This window comes from Babesia bigemina, assembly GCF_000981445.1.
Source record: "Babesia bigemina genome assembly Bbig001, chromosome : V".
NCBI classification, from domain to species: Eukaryota; Apicomplexa; class Aconoidasida; order Piroplasmida; family Babesiidae; genus Babesia; species Babesia bigemina.
This window is the reverse complement of record NC_027220.1, coordinates 460827-478106: the sequence shown is the minus strand read 5'-3', so window position 1 is coordinate 478106 and position 17280 is coordinate 460827. Positions and strand designations below refer to the sequence as shown.

Here is a 17280-nt window from a genome sequence, read left to right as displayed (position 1 = left end):
CGAACGAGACACACATTTATTTAACTATTGGAGAAATGGATGACGATTCTGGACCTCCGGTTTCGTTAGCAATTTGTGGCATCGTAATATCGTTGTTTGTGCTTATAATAGCCTATATCTATTACACTGGGTAAGTTTACGACTATTGTTGACATATTTCCCGTAGAGGAATATGCACATCAGAGATCGTGGGTGAACAAACGGAGGCATCCAATGCGTCCTTACCTACCGATACAGAACAGCACAGCAGATCCTTAACTGCGAAGCAGCTGAAGAAACAAGAGCTGAAAGAAGCAAAACGTCGGCAAAGGGCTATAAGAGATGAGGAGCGCAAAGAAAGAGACCAAAAAAAGCAAGAACGTGAGGATATTTATCAACAACGAAGGGAAGAGAAAGAAAGACAACTACATGAAGATGTAAGTAAAACGATATGAAAGCGAACACACACCACAGGAATTAAAGCGTGCAGATCGCGCATATGAGGCCTACAGAAACATCGTATCGTCGTTTGTCGTAGAGACGGAAGGGCACGAGCAACAGTGTAAACAGTTCAATGTTGAAGACTTCATAAATTTCGTTATTTGGAAAAAAGTCACCAACCTCGTCGAGCTCTCCGCAAAGTTCGATTTGCAACAGAACGAAGTCGTGAACCGTTTAGACCAGTTGGAGGCCCAAGGTCACCTGTTTGGCCTTTTGGATGAACGAGGTCGCTACATATATATTTCTACCACAGATATGGACACCTTACAGCATTATATAGTGAACAGTGGAAGGATGCACAAAATTCGCAATCTAGTTCCGTTTTGCAATACTGCATTGTGTATGGAACCGACAGAAGAGAATGCATCGAAGCTGCGAGCGTGGGAACAGAGCGTTCAACAATACACAATGGAAGTGTGACGTCTATAAGACCGGCTACATTTCGTCCTTGATAATCTGTGTGACTCTTTGCAATAGTTCTTGTTTACTGATATGGGGCGACCTTAAGAGCAACCGTATTTGAAGCTCAAGTGCTTCTTTGAAATAGGGCCCCCGAGTCAGCCCTGGTATAAGGTTGATTAACTGCGACACTATGTAAAGCATAGAACCAAGTTACCTCTTCCCCAGTGATTGGTGCCTTCAATGAGTATGCATTTTGAAGACCAAGCTGATTAATTGTTGCAACAAGATCTTCATACTTGTCTTTCAGCTCATGAAGATCGCCATCGGATGCCTCATTTGCCATACAGAGCAATAACGCTTCCTGCCGAACTATGGTTTCTCAACACACAATCTAACCATCCACAATGGTCCTATGTGGCGTATCGCAATCCCTATCCTTTCTCGCACTTCTTCCGTGTTTGAGGGTAGGCCATTAACCAGCGCAGCAAACTCCTCGCTTCCATCCACAATTGTTTTAGCCCTGCAATCATATATAACGTTCATCATTCAATATACCCAGATGCTAGTTTGTTAGGAAGTTTGAGACGACACTTAATAACGTGTTCTATGTAGCTACACTTCCCAACTGGCGGCTCATCTGGTTCAGCTTGTGAATCGTATATGTTAACATACTGCTGAGGGGAAAGCAAAAAGCAGAAAGATATAGGAACTTGCGATTTATATTATCCCAGCCAATGATTCGGAGGCAATCTCTCACCAACGCCATGGTTTTACATCCAACACTGATTTGCTGATCACTTGGCAGGTCACCTGCGTTATTAGAAAAAACAACCAGACAACATACATTGGTGTTCCCTTACCAAGTGCGGCAATACACCCCAATGGTTCATGGTTTCGAAGGCTTTCGCAACATCCCCTCTGGTGAGCATATCATCGAGTTCTTGAGCGATTCTTGGCTTGGCCACCTTATTTCAGGCATATGGGATTAGATATATATGTAACTTACTTTGTTAGCCAACTGATTCAAAATCGACGGGTGTGAACTGGCATTCCAGATTTCCTCGTCCAATGCGTACCCCAGTCTGGCGCTGAATCGAGCCGCTCTGATAACTCTTAAAGGATCATCCATGAAGGTACCAAATGCAGGAGAGCACGTCCGTATTATTTGCGATTTCAGGTCATCAATACCCTTGCCGGTGTAATCTTCGATTGCATTTTTTGAAATGTTATAGAACAGCGAGTTGATTGTGAAGTCCCTGCGCATTGCATCTTCTAACGGAGACCCTATCCTCATGATTGGTATCCTACTGTCATCTGCATAATCCTCACTTCTCAGATTAACAAAATCAACATTCAATCCAAGGATGGAGAGAGTCGCAGTTTCTAGATGCTTCGATTGTTCCGGCCTACGCTTCACCACACCCACGGTTTTGTGAAATCCCATATGCTTTTCGGTGAATGCGTTGAGATAGTTACAAAACTCAACACCAGTTAGGTGTTCTAATGCAATGTCTATATCCTTGCTCTCGACTTTCAGGAGCTTGTCTCTCACCCAACCACCTGCAACTCTAAAATCTGCGTGGGGTATTTCACTATTACATTTGTACATACCCATATTTAAACCATTAGAAACAGCACATCCTTTCAAAAGGTTGAACAGAGCTTCTTCTTCTTTCGTGATTTCTATGGTAATATTTTGCCCGTCCTTGTTACTGGTTCCACCGCGGTAGAGGTCAGCGACAATGACTACCGATTCCGTTAGCTTAATGCCTTCAACAGATCCCTCAGTCCCCGACATAGTTTCTACAGACTCGCTGCACGTTGCAGCGTTGCACTTGTTAGGGAGTCGCGTCTGTGATATTCCGAGTTGTGTCCCTACGTTCGGAGAAGCCCTTTTTCCAAAGGCGCCAAATGCTGTCTCAATAGACGTATACTTATATCTCGGCGTTAAATTTAACTGGGCAATACGATTGGCATCTCTAGTTCCATAAGGGCAGGCAGCGATATTAACTCTGTGTAGGTGCGTTACATTGCGAGTCGTTTTTGTGCAACTATGTGAAAGCATAAGGATTCCAACGTATATAAATGGGCATAATACACACATACACACAAATATACTCGGTCTAGTTTGCATACCGACTTAAAACAGTCCTGGCGATTCACTTATGCTAATTTATAATTACGTCTGATGGGGAAACATAAAGGGACAAAACTGCTGAAAAACTTATTAATACTCCGCAGAAAAGCATGTATCGTTTCGAAAATTTGCGCGATGAAAGCTGCGCCGTAGAATCCGCAGAAATATGCTCGTTTCCTGCGTATCGGTCTGTGGAATGGTTGGAAAACCACCGCCTAATGCCTGCACCTCACGGTTGCTTAGACCACCTTACCATTAATCCCCAATCGTTATCCAATTATGCACACATACGGGCGTATGAGGTAAAGGCGAATGCAGTTCGTACGGAAATTCGCAACGCTCTCTTCCGACAGGCTCTCTTCAAGGTAGGTCGGCAGCATGGATATAGATGTGCCACAGATTCAAAACATTGAAGTACTTGCTGATAACAAATGTAAAAAGGATCGCATTCTTCGCCAAATTATAAAGAAGGCTCAACCGTGGTTCGCTTGCAGCATTCTGAAGGTAGGCTACAGTTTCCAGCTGTTTAACCTAGGAGGCCACAACCATATGACTAATACAGAACAAATCAATTATTTCTGAAGACATTTGGCAAATTGATAGGTGTGGCTCGGTACAAAACTATTCGGTGAGTATACGAGAGGTGTGCGGATATATAGCGTCAGGTGCGATACTACCGCGAAGGGGAGGACGGATTTCGCTGCAAAGTGTATCCGATGAGTCTAAAAAATTTATACAACCTTTTGAGATATTACTTGTCAATGTGAAGATACCACACGATTCTAAAAAGACGTGCCTTTCATTGGACCCCAGCTAATAGGAGTATGCTCAAGCGTCCACTCGTGCAAATCGCTTAATTTGACCTAGTTATGTCAAGATGCAGAGTAGGTGATAAAAAGTGTATGTCATGAGTTTGCAGGTTACTTCTGGGATTTGTTGCGTGGTAAAAGCACTGAGGATTCCAGCAATTTCACTGAAGCCCACGTAAGTCAGACATCCAGACCGCTATATCATATTAGATGGGTGAGGAAAATAACTTCTACTACAACGAGGAGTTGAAAACTTGGGTAGTTCGAGGTGAGGAGGAGCAGGTGGCAAGGGCGGCACGTGAAGCGCCTCCGCCACCGCGACCATCCGAAAATGGTAAAGTTACCCAACGTTCGTTGAAACAATGCAAAATATTCTTTGTATAGAGACCACCGTTTTAAAGCTATCGTGGTCAATTTGTCAACGAGCATACATTTTATACGCAGGTCCAGCCACGAGTGATGTTCAAATTGCAAGCACCACTGCACGCAGCCTTCTCACATCTGACCAGTTGTACACTAGGATACCAGGAATAGAGGTATCGGAGTCGAAAACAAAAGCCCATGCAGATCCGTTAATCCCTTTGAATGCTAAATCGCAATTCGTTCCGGATAGGGCAAACGATGACGACAGCTATGATTTTATTAATTAATTATTCATGTCCACATTGTGACGGTTCTCAATGTCGGGTATAATTGCTCCATTATCAGTTACTTTGGAAAGTTTGGGTTTCTGACCTTTTTGTATTCTCCTGCAAGGACATCAAATAAGTGGGTGATTAAACCTACTTTCTATCCACAACTACCTTTTCGATGCATCGGCGCCATGCTGGAATGCTGTCGTCCACGTTCTAACACAGGATTGTTACTAAGTGGTTAAACTAACCTCGGAGAATTGCATAGTGAAATATTCATACGTTGTGATATTTTTGTACATGAGGTAACAATGGAGAAGAAAAAGTTGCCAGAAAAGCACAGCCATAACCGCACAGAATGACGTAACTATGCATGTTGATGTGTAGAATGCGGTTGAGTTGAAGGAGCCGTAGGTTGCTTGCCATGCATCCCTAGGAGCAAGAGATAGAGCATCCATTATAAAAACCGCCACACCAAGGGCCACAAGGAGAGTAAAAAGTAGCGTGCAGCAAGCCACCAGTGCGAAAAACGGAAGGTAGTTAGGCGATCCAACACAGTTGTTTACCCATATGCAATGATGATCAAACCGCAACACGCATTTGTTGCATATATTGCAATGCTTAGCGCTGAGATCCACAACGCCGCAAATGTCGCAACATGTGTCAGAATCGCACTTCTTCACGTTTTCAGCGCCTCCTCTCTTTCTTGCCCTTGGGTCGACTGGATCAGACAGTGTGACTCCTGCGAAGAGCCCCAATACCACGACGCATAATACACACACGGCAGTATTGATATAATAATAGTACGGGAACACGAAAGAGGGACGAATGCCATACCAGAAACCGCAAAATACCGCAATACCGACTACACTGGCCAGTAGCTGTGCGAGGTGGAACGGACGTGTGCAGCCGTTGTCGCGTTGATACGCATCGTCACGGCTTCCGTGAAGCACGTCCTTTACAACACAGCAAACTACTTCTCCCCGCATACTTTAAAAATAACATTAGAGCGGTGTGTGTCCTTGGCTGTGCCATCTGGATTCCAGGTGGCACGGTAACAATCATTTAGGGTCTCGCTCAACACACATAGGCAGCCACGAAATGTTCGCCTCCTCTGCAGTTCAAAAATCTAATTCCCAATCATCGTCTGTCTTAATATCATCCATTTCTTGGAATGCCTGGACTTGTTCCTGGACCTGCACACGTTCGCACCAATACATTCACGTCTAACCTCGTCTTCGTTGTACGTTTCGCCGTTGGGCACATAAGGCGGTTGCATAGCTCTTCCAGACAGTTTGTCCCAGTCGAAATCCTGTATGTTGTCAGTCAAAAACGCAGAGTACTTACTCTGAAATATGAATGATTTTTGATATCATTAAAACCGTTGATAGAGCTGCCTAATCGCACCTCAGGCACCCTGCATAACAATCTGTTAATGATATTGATAGCATCTTGGTCCTTGATATATTCGGGAAAGGACAAATTTCCTGCAGATAATCATTGGTAACGTCTGAGCCAACCTTTCAGAATATCTCTGAATATGTCAATTTGATCTTGAGCATCGTTTCCGAAAGGTAAAGGGCCACAAATAAACTCATATAGGCAAATGCCGAAAGACCAGACGTCTGCTAGACAACCATACCCCTTGCCTGTGACCATTAGCGAATCAAGCTTAAATACCTACCGAGTATGACCTCGGGTGCCATATAGTGTGGCGTCCCGATGAGGGTGTAGGCCCTGCCTTTTATTTTTTTGGCACATCCGAAATCTATCAATTTGATATACCCCTGCTCGTCGAGCAAAATGTTTTCAGGTTTGAGATCCTACATAGTGATAGGAATCGTTTAATTACCCCAACTAACTCTATATGCGATTTGTCTTTCATGGAGATACTCAAACGCCAAAACAATGGAGGCTATGTAAAATTGTGCTTGGGATCTCGACAGCAGTCCGATTTTTCTGATTGCGTCGTACAGTTCGCCTCCCGTAACGAGTTCCGTGAGAAAGTAGACATTTTCAGCATCTTTAAAGGTTTTCACTGTAGTTTGGGTGATATTTTATGAATTGTAACATACCCAATTGAATGATAAAAGGATGGTCATTCTGCGCCATAATTTCTCTCTCTAGTTTGATATGTTTTTCCTGCTTGAGAGCTCGAATGCACTTCCGGCTGACACACTTCAAAGCAAACCTTACGCCCGTTGTCTCATGGGTAACTAGTTTGACGGTACCAAACGTTCCTACATTCGGATAATTTAATATCCAACTGAAGGGCCTCACCATGACCTATAGTTTTCACCACCTTGAGTTCTTGAAATTGTACCCGGGTATCCTGCATTTTGATCCTCTTCTCTAGATGTTGCAACATTGTAGGTTCCATTATCTGCAAATGCATGAAAAAGCATAAGTGAAAGGGGGCATACCTCCATAAATATAGGTTTTTCCACCACCCAAAGATCGATTTGAGAGGCGTTTCCGATTACCGATGCGCTCCTTTGTTCATCATATAAGAGAGACCGTTCGCCGAAATAGTCATGTTTCCCAAGAGTCCTAATTTTAATACCATCTTTTATGATTGCAACTTCTCCACTTTTGATTATATACAACGTATCTCCTATTTCCCCTTCAACAAATACAGTATCGTTTTGTTTGTAGCGAATGGTTTTTATTGCTTTGATGAGTTTGTCTATTTGCGTATCAGAGAGGTGGGTAAATATATGGACCTTACGAATGGCAACCATTTTGTTGTTATAATCCAACCTTTCGCCCAGATTTTCTCCCCCCAGAACGAGTTGTATGGCATGCTTCGTTAGAAGAGCTAGTTTACAGCCCACATAATTACTACCACCTAATGCAACGACGGTGTGGCGGAACGGAACATTGGGATGAGTAATGTACTCTTCACCAAAGCCATCGCCTCTTTCCATGATACCTATCTCATCATTATTATATAGAACTTTCACCGAACCCTCAAGAACAATAAAGTACCGTATTCCCTTGAGACCATTTTCCCTATCCAAAACAGTGCAATTTTTACGAAAGCTACGTATGCTTGCTGATTCAATTAGTTCACATAATTGTTCACCTGTGAATTGCCTGAAAACATCGGAATGTTGCAAACTCTCCATCATAATATTTCTGAAAAGAACGTGGTTCAGATTCCCTAAGACGTTCAGGAGGATATCCCTACTTAAGGACACGCATGTAGTATCGTCGATTGCCTGTATGGTTGCACTTCGTGTTTCACAATATAAAATAGCTCTTTCGCCGAAGTATTGACCTTTTGAGATGGTCCGTACCCTTACACCATCTACATAAACATCTGCGTTTCCTTGCTTAATAATGTAGAGGTCATCTCCAGAATCACCTTGCTTAACTATGCACTCGCCAGGAGAAAAACGTGACTCAACAAGGGCGTTCGTAATGCAATTTTTCTTGTCGTCAGATAGGCTTTCGAATATGGTAACACAGTCAAGGAATTCACGGTTTTCCGCATAGTTACGAAGCGATATGCGTTTGAGGGTTTCACGAAATACTAGCCTTGTAACCCCCCAGAGCTTCCCTACGTTCCCTGCACAATCTCTAACCTTCACTGTTGCGCTCCTTGGTGTGTTGTGTATAAGTGATATTTCTCCGAAGGCAGTGCCTCGCGACATGGAATTCACAAGTTCACCGTCGACATACACATCGAATTCGCCGTGACTGATGATGAAGAAGTACGCTCCATTAGCACCTTGGGTAACAACCGTTGCGCCTTGTGGAAGTTCAAAAGAAGACATAGCTCCAACGAAGGCGTCCACTTCATATTCGTTCAAAGCATCACAAACAAGATTGTTTTTAATAGCAGCCCTTATAAGAGCGATATCTACATCCGTTTTTTCACGTGTCTTGGCGTATTTGGCCAATTTGCTGACTTCGGCGGAATCATCGCCGAGAGCAACACCCAGAGGCTGCGCTCGGGCGACTTTGCCATGCTTATACTTTACATACTTTATATTCTTAGGGGAAGAATTAATTAGGTGTAGTTTTTTGAGGTCACGGCTAAGCTCTTCCGTTTCGTGCAACATTTTCTGAGCTGCCGTCACCGATAGACGACCGCCACACATAGGACATTAAATATGCGCCTATATTGCAGTCGCCTTTCCAAGGGTAGTTCCTGACAGCAGCAAAATGTGTATACCGGCTATAATAAGCCCAATTGTACCGACAATTTTGACGAAGGCGTCCATTTGAGTGGGCGACGCCATTTCGCCTATGGGATACAGTGACACAGCAGGGAACGCTGAGACATTCTGAATCTCTGAACCGTATTGCCGCTGAGGCCTGCTTTTAATCGCTTGCTTATGGGTATACAACACATCACCCGTTTCCCCATTGATAAATTTCGTTTCCATGCCATCTGCGCCTAGCTCATGAATACAGAATCCAGGTTTTTCGCTGAAGAACAAGGAGTTTGACGCCTTCATTACCGGTCTCCTGCCGCCCCTTCCACCGTTGCCAGCTATGATCATGGCAAGCCCGTTGTTGTCTATAATTTCCATGTCGTGATCATAACCTGAGATGTAAGCATCAACTTGCGCATCACGCAAAAGAGGAAGAAGATAATATGCAAGCTGGGAATCACCCTTAGATGGCCCACTCGATTGTATGGGTTTGTCACCCACTACTACAATGTAATCGAGAATCTTTGGGGCGATTTCCAGAACCTTTTTGAGATCAGCCCAAGCAGCATTGCTGACGTCTTTGTAGGGGAATGCCTGGCTCAGGATCCAGGTGTCTATGAAGATGAACCCCACGCTCATATCCTTGTGTCCACTTTTAAGCAGCGACATAGCTGTACATTGTTCATTTAAATTGAAAGGTTGTAAGGATACATGACCACATCACAATATGATTTCATGCAAGTAAAAGTAGTGCAACCATAACTCGACGAATTCATATAAAGATCAATCTCCACAACTTAAAAGCACCCATACAAAATATAAGCAAACTTACAGGCAGTTGTAGCAAAGTGCGTGTAGTAGTGGTACCACCAGTTGGGCATAGTCCAACGAGGTAATCCCTTGGTTTCCACATTTTCACTTATCTGAGTTGTGAGATACGCTTGTTGATTGCGATTAATCTGCGAATTGAAGTCTCCTTGCCAATCACCAGCTCCCAGAACAGTAAACATGGGAATTTCCATGGATCCATCATCACTGCTGTAGATTGATTGAAAATGTTTCTGCCATTTCTCATCTTTAGCTCCCGTTACTCCATACTCGAAGTTAGACCCCGGGGATACAATGAAGGTAACGCGTTCCTTGGCAATTGCCGACTTGAGGGTATCAGCTACTTTCTTCTGAACTTTTGAGCCAGTTCCCCAGTTGCCGAGAGATGCGAACCTTAATTGGCACCTTACAACGTTGAAGGGTGACCATATCGCGGAGAACAGTGCGATAATAGTGAGCGCACTATTCAAGCCAGATGACAGTTTCATGGTCCGCAGCTTTATGATGACTTATAACACACGAACACCGGCTATTCAATAATATTGGTCAACAAAAAAATCATGAATTAACGCGGTAAGTGTGCACAACGAACCACACACCTAGGGTGTGCCCACGCAGGTACCAGGTGTGTAACATTTGGCGCACACCTACAATTATGTAATAGCATTGAATAAGTGACAACACTAGTAGCTATTATCCACAATTGTGTTTATTTTTTTCCATTTGCTGGACATCCATGGGACTCTTGATCCCCGTGACCGTTTCCTTCGCCATGTTCCACCATTTCTACTACCACCAAAATAGCAGCCATTACCACGGCCCCTAAAAAGTAGCTTGTCCAAAGCGGCCACCTCATATGACTTTCGTCTTCTGATACCTGGTGCGTAAGCAGTTCAAACGATAGGTAGAGGAAGAATCCTATCGCCAGCAGTTGAAACACTACTTGCGTTGTCTCCGATTTCCCTTCTATTTGAGATCCTATTAGTATCCCTAGGGGTATACATAGAGCGAATGCGATTGAGCAAGCGTGCCTGAGAGCCCCCCACGTGATTAGGTTGGTGGCCGTGGTGTTCAACACCAAACATTCAGCCCACTTGTGAGCACATATGCCGAATGCCATTCCCCATAGTGATCCGGCCGTCTTTTGCGCACCTAAAAGGGCTCCTGCAAAATAGTCAGCTCTCGGTTATAAAGTCATACCTTCCAGTACGGAGTGGGCATAAAATGTGAGCAGCAGGTATAACGCTCTGGAGGTAAACAATTGCTTCAATCTCAAGGAGATTGATTCTACATGACCCCAGTGACCTTCGTTTTTGTAGTCATGGTCGGTGCTGACGTGTGATAGCGCCTTGTGTGTGTGTGATAGATGCATGAGTTCAACATCGACATCTAGATTTGGGATAGAACTGTAGGTATTGAGATAACGAACATTCGGGCATTACCTATTGTTGAGAGATTTAACACCTGATTGCACAACGGAATGTGTTCCACAATGGTGACCTGCAATATTATATGTCAATACGCAACCTTCCTACCAGCGAAGAAATCAATGGTTACCAGCAAAAGGATGGGCATGCCCATGATAAACCCCCTAAAATCCACATGTTTTACCACGAGGTCACATCCCGCGTGACCGAAACCTTCAGGGAGAAGGTGGGTAAATGCGAGAGACAACAATGCACCTACAGTAAATAAAAAATAAAGTGGTTAGCACTAACCGCTTGTCGCATTGTTCAAGGTTTTTTCATTTATCCAATTGTTCCTGTAGATGGAGAACCTTTCAGTGATCTTGGGAGCATAACAAAAGACAATTGTCTCTACCAGTACGATGGCAGCGACTGCAACTTTGTGTAGTCCAACCATGTTACCAGCACTGGTGACATCCGCAGTGGAGAGGCGCAATCAACCGGATGTGTTTCACTACCCGGTCACGCTCTCAGTGCGCGATTTAAACTATATCTACGCTAAAATTTTGGGGGTGCCATAGGTTTTGCCTTTCCAAACAAGCGAAGAAATTAAGTGTTACTTCCCCACAACTACACCTAACGACGCAAGTAAAACATTTCGCTTACATTCGGATTTCATAAACCATTACAATAGCAGCAGTGTAACAACTCCATCTATATTTGAGTGCACCTTCATACACAGCGATCGGAATCTAGCAACTGGTTAGCAAAACTAAGGCATACACACACCCAACTTAACAAGAAGACAAACGTTGCCGTATTTCCAGACACACATTTTAATATGGAAGGAATTTGAAAATATCATTTGACTTGTTTTTGCGTCTTCCACTTATTTCATTGGTATAGCAGCTTTGCTAAAAAATCTGGCGATCACCCGGAGAGTTTGAACTAATATTGCGCGGTCACGAACACACCAAGTCACGCCATATCGTTGTTTTTCTTTGACATCTTCGTCGTCATATAAGCCTATATCGAATAGTGTAGATGCGTGGAGCATGGGAGCTCCATCCAAACAAGTTTCTACCTCGGGGAGCTTAGGTAGAACCCCGCCTTTAGGTATGTTAGATTCTCATTCCATTATAACCGTGGTGTGAACAACGATTTAGCATACTGATTTAAACATTGTAAGGTATGTAACAAACATATACCATTGGCTCCGAAGCAGATGGAATGTCTGCGCGATGCTCATGTGTTTTGTCTAGAGTTCTGTAATATGAATGTTGTGTAATTGTTTGCATAGGTTCTGCACAATTCCGGTTTGCTGAAATGATGGCATCAAATAAAGATGCCATCGTACAGAAGGCAGAGTCCCCTCTCGATATCTCTGAGGTAAGGCCAAAAAATGCACTTTATCCTTTTGCGCAATTAAGCTGTACTGCATTTACGACAAAACTGGCTGGTTTTGCATGTACAAAAAATAGTTCAAAATCCTAAACGCAGTTGACAGGTGGCGCGACACAAATCAGAGCACGATTGCTGGAGTATTTATAAGGGCAATGTTTATGATATTACTCGTTACTTGGACATACACCCTGGAGGTAAATTCAGCGAGATATATGTGCTTACATTGCTGCGCAGGCCGCCAACATCTGTTGGAATACGCCGGTAAGGATCTAACAGAAGAATTTTTGAGAGTTCATCCTTGGGTAAATGGAGAATTCTTACTAAAGTCATTACTTATCGGTGAGCTCAAAAGTGAAAATGAGAAGACAGAAAATTCTTCGTCCATCGACTCCAGTGGAACAGCAAACTAAGCGTTGCATCGGGGGTGTGCACGTGCTTCGGAATTGCGCTTATAACAATACACAACCCTGCATTAGCTTTATAACTAAACCATGGGTGCAGTGTTACAAACTAAAAATTGTAAGCATCGGTTCTCGCCAATGTGTCGTTTAGTGTGAGCGCTACGTGAATTTCCTTTTGCGGAAGTTGCGCTATGGGGTTGCAATCATTATCACTGAATTTATTTTCGCATCTTGTGACCATGTCGAGCTCTATGATCGAGATAAAATTCAAGGATCCCAAGAATTTCCTCAAGGGACTGAAGTTGAAGAAAAGGCTTCTGCAGTTGAAGCAGGTGACCATTACACCTGCTCTTAAAAAGGTGTTACCTTAGCGGCTTCATTTTCGGATATGTGACGCCAGTTCATTTCGGAGTTCAGGATCAAAAAATTCATACAACTACTACCTTGGGATCTGTAGCTCTCTTCCTACGTTGCTTAACTTACTACCCTTTTCGCCGCACTAATTTCAGATTTGACCGATTTAACAACCTCTGGCGACTGCTGAATCTATAGTAATAATTAATTATCCCTATTTGAGAATGTTTTCGGGGGTTGGTGGCTGCATGTCTGACGTGATGGACACGTAGCTGCCTTTCGAGCCGGCGACGAGGCCTTTTACGTACATAAGCGATGTTTCCGGATTAATACCGAGGACCTTTAATTTCCGGAAGCTGCAAGTGGTACCACCAAGGCGACCAGCCATTCGTTTCCCCGGTTTAACACAGCCTGGAGTGGTTGATGCTCCAATAGAGCCAGGGCCCCTGTGATGCTTGGATCCGTGGCTCATGGGCCCTCTACAGTTTGATGAGTGAGGAAACATAATGGAAGGAATACAGATGTAACACATCCATCTGTTGTCATGCTTCGACGGTGTATATGGGTGTACATTGTACACGTGCAAATTACACCGAAGCATTTTCACAATAGTAAGCAATGTGAAATTCACCGTCGCTAGAGATACACATACCTGGCAAACCCATGCCGTTTTATTACACCGGCAAAACCTTTACCCTTAGTGGTTCCTGTAACCTTTACATGCGTGCACCCTACGAGCATCGAAATGTCCAATATCTGACCAAGAACAAAATCTTGCGGCGGCTGGAGCTTCACAGGTTTCATGTTAGAGAAGTTCTCACAGTTTTTAATGAGTTTCCCTAGTTCGCTGCGACGCTTCCAGCGTTTCTCCCACGCGGGCCTCCCTGAAAAGAAATGTTGGATCAAAATGCGTTAGTTACGCATTGCTGAGTTTACAGTCTGCTAGATCATACATCTGCGAAACTACAGACAGAACAACTACAGAGCGTTAAAGTATCAAGTAATTTATCCGGAGTCGGGAGGAGCATCAGCACTATCTTCTAAACGACGACGTACCATATGTCACGAGGGCGTACCCGAAATCCATAAATTCACATATTGTGCATGGAAGGACCTTTAACGCCGTTACCGTTTCCACATGCCCATCAGGTGACCATATTTGGCCAACGTGGTACTTTATAGCCCTCAATTCAATCTGCGCTCGGTAAGGTGTCTACGTAATAACCCACCTTGCGTTCCGTTTCAGGCCACCTTACATTCCAAAGGTATGGTCTTGGAGCACATGGGTCGTTAGCAATGATTGTCTGTGGCACAACGTTGTGTCGAAGGAAAACACACGCTTACTCTGTCCTTAGGCGTAAGGGCGAAATCGCTGGGGAGCGGTTCTTTTATTGCACATCTCCTAAATAATTCATTCTCAGCGCCAAATGGTATTTTATCACTGGCCAGGAACGACACAAGCAATTTACCACGCCCTGCGCATCGATCACCGAAACCCTTTGGACATGGCTCGACCTCTCGACGAATATAAGCAGACAACACAGCATTAAAAGGCAAAAAAGTGACAGCTAGAATTACTAGAACAATGTGAACATGTTGTTGCATATCAGGAACCTATTATAACCCGTTCCAATATATGTTAAATGGTCAATTCCGGCGGGTGGAAGTATCGGCATAATCCACCACGACTTCCTTACCATCAATGTAGTGTTTGGCATTTGGCTCCATCACGGCGTGCAATGCGTCCTTATGAGCAAACGTTAAAAACCCAAAGCCTTTACTTTTTTGAGTGTACGAGTCGCGCGGAATGTAAGCGTCAGCAATCTCGCCAAACTGAGAAAAGTAATTCCTCATTGTTCCTACTGTAGTCTCCGGCCCTAATCTACCAATAAATAATTTCGGGACCGTACGAGGCCTCGTTTTCGGAGGCAAGGATGCCCTGGTGTTGTAGCGATTGTCGTACTCTATGTCTCCTGGAAAAAGCATGACGATCCACAAAGGACGACTCACCGTAATGTTCTGGCTTGGAGGACCCTGAAAAAACGTAGCTCACGGGTTTGTGTGGGTCGAAACCGGAATAAGTCCTAGAGTAGCTGACTGGGCTAGCATAGCTGCCACGATCGCTGCCATAGTAAGAGTACCTATAATGATCTTCTCTCTCCTTTCTGTAATATCTGTCCAAACGCAAGTCCTTTTCATCATATTGGCGCTTATATCTGGGATAAATATCTCTGTACCGTGTGCTAGTGTCGTCCATTGCTTTGGTGCCTGAATGTGTTTCGATGGCCAATACCTTATACACTTACTGCTGTGATATTTTTGCCCCGTAGCCCTATCTATCATGACATCCCTGCCAAGTATAACATGAGATGGTGCCTCTAGAACCTGTATGTTATGTGGCAAGTGGAGAGAAGAACCGACCTTTAATAAATCACCCTCGTTTTCGAAGGAAACGAAACCATATCCTTTATTAAGTGCTGGGTTGCCCGGTTGTCGCGGTATGTGAATGTCGATTAACACGCCAAACTGCGGGTGTTTTTACAAGTATTTTAGAAGTACGCCTAACCTGGCTAAAATAGTCTTCCAGGTCTTCTCTCGTAGCTTCGTACGCCAATTTCGAAACGAATAATCTGAATGCCGCAATCTTTTCTTCTTCATATTGCACATCGTTTTCATCAGCCTGTTGGTTCTGCTGATCATCCAGAGGCGAAATTGCCTGCTCTTCATCCATTTCTACAGCTGCGCAATTATCTTCCCCTGCAACAGTGCAGCTCTCCAGTTGTGGAGTTACGTCATCGGTGATAATTTCCTGGACTCTATTCATATCGGCACACGCGTGTTTTTCACCGACAAGAGCAGCAGCAGAGTCATTGGATGCCTCAGACTGCAGTTCGAGTTCTGGGTTATCGGTTGGCTGATTATCCTTACACATGTCTTGCTTAACTACCCTTGGTGTCCTAGATTCTGCAAATGGCGCCTTTTTTATTGTCTTCTCTCCCGTTTTCTTCACTGCGGCTGCTTTAGGTTTTTTGGGCACAGTAGCCTTCAATGTTTTCCTTGCAGCCATTTCTTAATTATAAGAAATATTTTCAGAGGCACCTCCCGCGGAGGCGTGATCGTGCAAACCACACGCCGCATTAGGCGGGAGCGGCTGCCACACAGTCGGTTGCGCAACACGATTATCACTCATGCATCGCTTTATGTCGTCACACACACCAGATAATACACATTTAAGTATACATTAGTTGTACCGATACATGTGGATGCTATGATTCGCCAGCGACGGCATTTGGTTGTGTGCGCCGAGTGGCCAATCCGCTCACTGTTTGACACGCCCTCGGCTGCTGTTGTTCCGTCTCCCCCTGCTGGTTCCGCGATCTACTTGGTATCATTTATCACACTAAAGAAACTACCTCTTGCCCTGGAATTGGACGTGGACGGTCTTGCTGTGGCTACGTCACATTGATACATCACAGAAAACTCACGGGTACCTTTTGCATCCTCAACAGCTAAATCGGCAACTTCTTCCGGCAGGCGGAATGATTTAACATTGTTTCCCCGAATAAAGCACTCATCTAGTTTCCAAAACTCGTCGCCCCTCTGCCACCAAAGTGCTTCTAGCGCTTATTGCTTTTCTCACCTTTGATGTGCATATTGCATTGACCATGTGAACATTCATGAATGAATCGCAAGAAGCAAGGATCCCACTGTACGTTTCACCGCTCTTGAGTTCTATGAGCTGAGGTGCTATGATGGAATGGTATACGATGTTGACTGCCGTCTATTCATTAAACTTACCGCTGGTTGACTCTTGCCCGCTCTTAAGATTGTCAGAGGTAGCTGCATTCGGGATCATTGTTCACATTTTAAGGGATCAAACAACCACATGGTCAAGCGGGTGTCAGTATTTACGCAAATGAACTATAATACGTAGACACATGACGCAAGAATCTTGCACATCAAATAATTTCCCATGCTTCATTAATATACTGCCATGAATAGACAAAGATGTGATAAGAACAGCGTCATAGCGTAATAATGTCGTAATCAGCCAACCATACAGTTGCCAGGATTTCAATAGAAACTTACCACCATATTACTTCAAGCTGAAATAATTAACGTATACCATGAGTCAGAGAACAATGTATTACAATTAGTATGCGAAAACAGGCAACGGGATGTGTATGCCACGGCGGTAGTACTGTCACTACAGTTCCTGTAAGGCGACGATGTGAAGCAATTGATTTATATACACAACACAGCC

At 44.0% G+C, this 17280-nt stretch overlaps 12 protein-coding genes across 12 annotated transcripts; 4 read left to right on the top strand and 8 right to left on the bottom strand.

Annotated features, from left to right (window-relative positions):
- Window positions 1-35: 35 nt before the first annotated feature.
- BBBOND_0406060 (-DDRGK domain-containing protein 1) lies at window positions 36-900 on the top strand (the record flags this gene model as incomplete). The annotated part of the gene is made up of 3 exons (XM_012914854.1): window positions 36-130; window positions 167-416; window positions 454-900. 3 exons carry the CDS (start codon window positions 36-38, stop codon window positions 898-900), a joined length of 792 nt encoding a protein of 263 aa, XP_012770308.1.
- Window positions 901-915: 15 nt separating this feature from the next.
- BBBOND_0406050 (tRNA nucleotidyltransferase/poly(A) polymerase family domain containing protein, putative) lies at window positions 916-2680 on the bottom strand (the record flags this gene model as incomplete). The annotated part of the gene is made up of 7 exons (XM_012914853.1): window positions 916-1062; window positions 1097-1243; window positions 1279-1402; window positions 1438-1519; window positions 1555-1692; window positions 1727-1838; window positions 1889-2680. 7 exons carry the CDS (start codon window positions 2678-2680, stop codon window positions 916-918), a joined length of 1542 nt encoding a protein of 513 aa, XP_012770307.1.
- A 449-nt stretch (window positions 2681-3129) lies between these two features.
- BBBOND_0406040 (hypothetical protein, conserved) lies at window positions 3130-3836 on the top strand (the record flags this gene model as incomplete). Its single annotated transcript, XM_012914852.1, has 3 exons — window positions 3130-3384; window positions 3419-3523; window positions 3582-3836. The coding sequence occupies 3 exons, from the start codon at window positions 3130-3132 to the stop codon at window positions 3834-3836; spliced, it is 615 nt and encodes a 204-aa protein (XP_012770306.1).
- Window positions 3837-3896: 60 nt separating this feature from the next.
- BBBOND_0406030 (-COPII coat assembly protein sec16) lies at window positions 3897-4478 on the top strand (the record flags this gene model as incomplete). The annotated part of the gene is made up of 4 exons (XM_012914851.1): window positions 3897-3903; window positions 3939-4003; window positions 4039-4177; window positions 4273-4478. The coding sequence occupies 4 exons, from the start codon at window positions 3897-3899 to the stop codon at window positions 4476-4478; spliced, it is 417 nt and encodes a 138-aa protein (XP_012770305.1).
- Window positions 4479-4610: 132 nt separating this feature from the next.
- On the bottom strand, window positions 4611-5449 carry BBBOND_0406020 (DHHC zinc finger domain containing protein, putative; the record flags this gene model as incomplete). The annotated part of the gene is made up of 2 exons (XM_012914850.1): window positions 4611-4676; window positions 4712-5449. The coding sequence occupies 2 exons, from the start codon at window positions 5447-5449 to the stop codon at window positions 4611-4613; spliced, it is 804 nt and encodes a 267-aa protein (XP_012770304.1).
- Window positions 5450-5581: 132 nt separating this feature from the next.
- On the bottom strand, window positions 5582-8527 carry BBBOND_0406010 (cGMP dependent protein kinase, putative; the record flags this gene model as incomplete). The annotated part of the gene is made up of 9 exons (XM_012914849.1): window positions 5582-5656; window positions 5692-5808; window positions 5868-5947; window positions 5981-6109; window positions 6145-6283; window positions 6323-6498; window positions 6536-6700; window positions 6741-6843; window positions 6884-8527. The coding sequence occupies 9 exons, from the start codon at window positions 8525-8527 to the stop codon at window positions 5582-5584; spliced, it is 2628 nt and encodes an 875-aa protein (XP_012770303.1).
- A 57-nt stretch (window positions 8528-8584) lies between these two features.
- BBBOND_0406000 (acid phosphatase, putative) lies at window positions 8585-9939 on the bottom strand (the record flags this gene model as incomplete). The annotated part of the gene is made up of 2 exons (XM_012914848.1): window positions 8585-9294; window positions 9456-9939. 2 exons carry the CDS (start codon window positions 9937-9939, stop codon window positions 8585-8587), a joined length of 1194 nt encoding a protein of 397 aa, XP_012770302.1.
- A 221-nt stretch (window positions 9940-10160) lies between these two features.
- Window positions 10161-11314, bottom strand: BBBOND_0405990 (membrane protein, putative; the record flags this gene model as incomplete). The annotated part of the gene is made up of 5 exons (XM_012914847.1): window positions 10161-10615; window positions 10652-10857; window positions 10894-10951; window positions 10987-11133; window positions 11170-11314. 5 exons carry the CDS (start codon window positions 11312-11314, stop codon window positions 10161-10163), a joined length of 1011 nt encoding a protein of 336 aa, XP_012770301.1.
- Window positions 11315-12183: 869 nt separating this feature from the next.
- Window positions 12184-12671, top strand: BBBOND_0405980 (cytochrome b5-like Heme/Steroid binding domain containing protein, putative; the record flags this gene model as incomplete). Its single annotated transcript, XM_012914846.1, has 3 exons — window positions 12184-12246; window positions 12365-12455; window positions 12496-12671. The coding sequence occupies 3 exons, from the start codon at window positions 12184-12186 to the stop codon at window positions 12669-12671; spliced, it is 330 nt and encodes a 109-aa protein (XP_012770300.1).
- A 559-nt stretch (window positions 12672-13230) lies between these two features.
- Window positions 13231-14621, bottom strand: BBBOND_0405970 (ribosomal protein L3 domain containing protein, putative; the record flags this gene model as incomplete). The annotated part of the gene is made up of 5 exons (XM_012914845.1): window positions 13231-13495; window positions 13669-13900; window positions 14073-14211; window positions 14246-14320; window positions 14361-14621. 5 exons carry the CDS (start codon window positions 14619-14621, stop codon window positions 13231-13233), a joined length of 972 nt encoding a protein of 323 aa, XP_012770299.1.
- Window positions 14622-14663: 42 nt separating this feature from the next.
- BBBOND_0405960 (RNA recognition motif. (a.k.a. RRM, RBD, or RNP) domain containing protein, putative) lies at window positions 14664-16083 on the bottom strand (the record flags this gene model as incomplete). The annotated part of the gene is made up of 5 exons (XM_012914844.1): window positions 14664-14989; window positions 15027-15284; window positions 15323-15401; window positions 15438-15542; window positions 15583-16083. 5 exons carry the CDS (start codon window positions 16081-16083, stop codon window positions 14664-14666), a joined length of 1269 nt encoding a protein of 422 aa, XP_012770298.1.
- A 311-nt stretch (window positions 16084-16394) lies between these two features.
- On the bottom strand, window positions 16395-16872 carry BBBOND_0405950 (U6 snRNA-associated Sm-like protein LSm4, putative; the record flags this gene model as incomplete). Its single annotated transcript, XM_012914843.1, has 3 exons — window positions 16395-16616; window positions 16657-16790; window positions 16815-16872. The coding sequence occupies 3 exons, from the start codon at window positions 16870-16872 to the stop codon at window positions 16395-16397; spliced, it is 414 nt and encodes a 137-aa protein (XP_012770297.1).
- Between the last annotated feature and the right edge of the window lie 408 nt (window positions 16873-17280).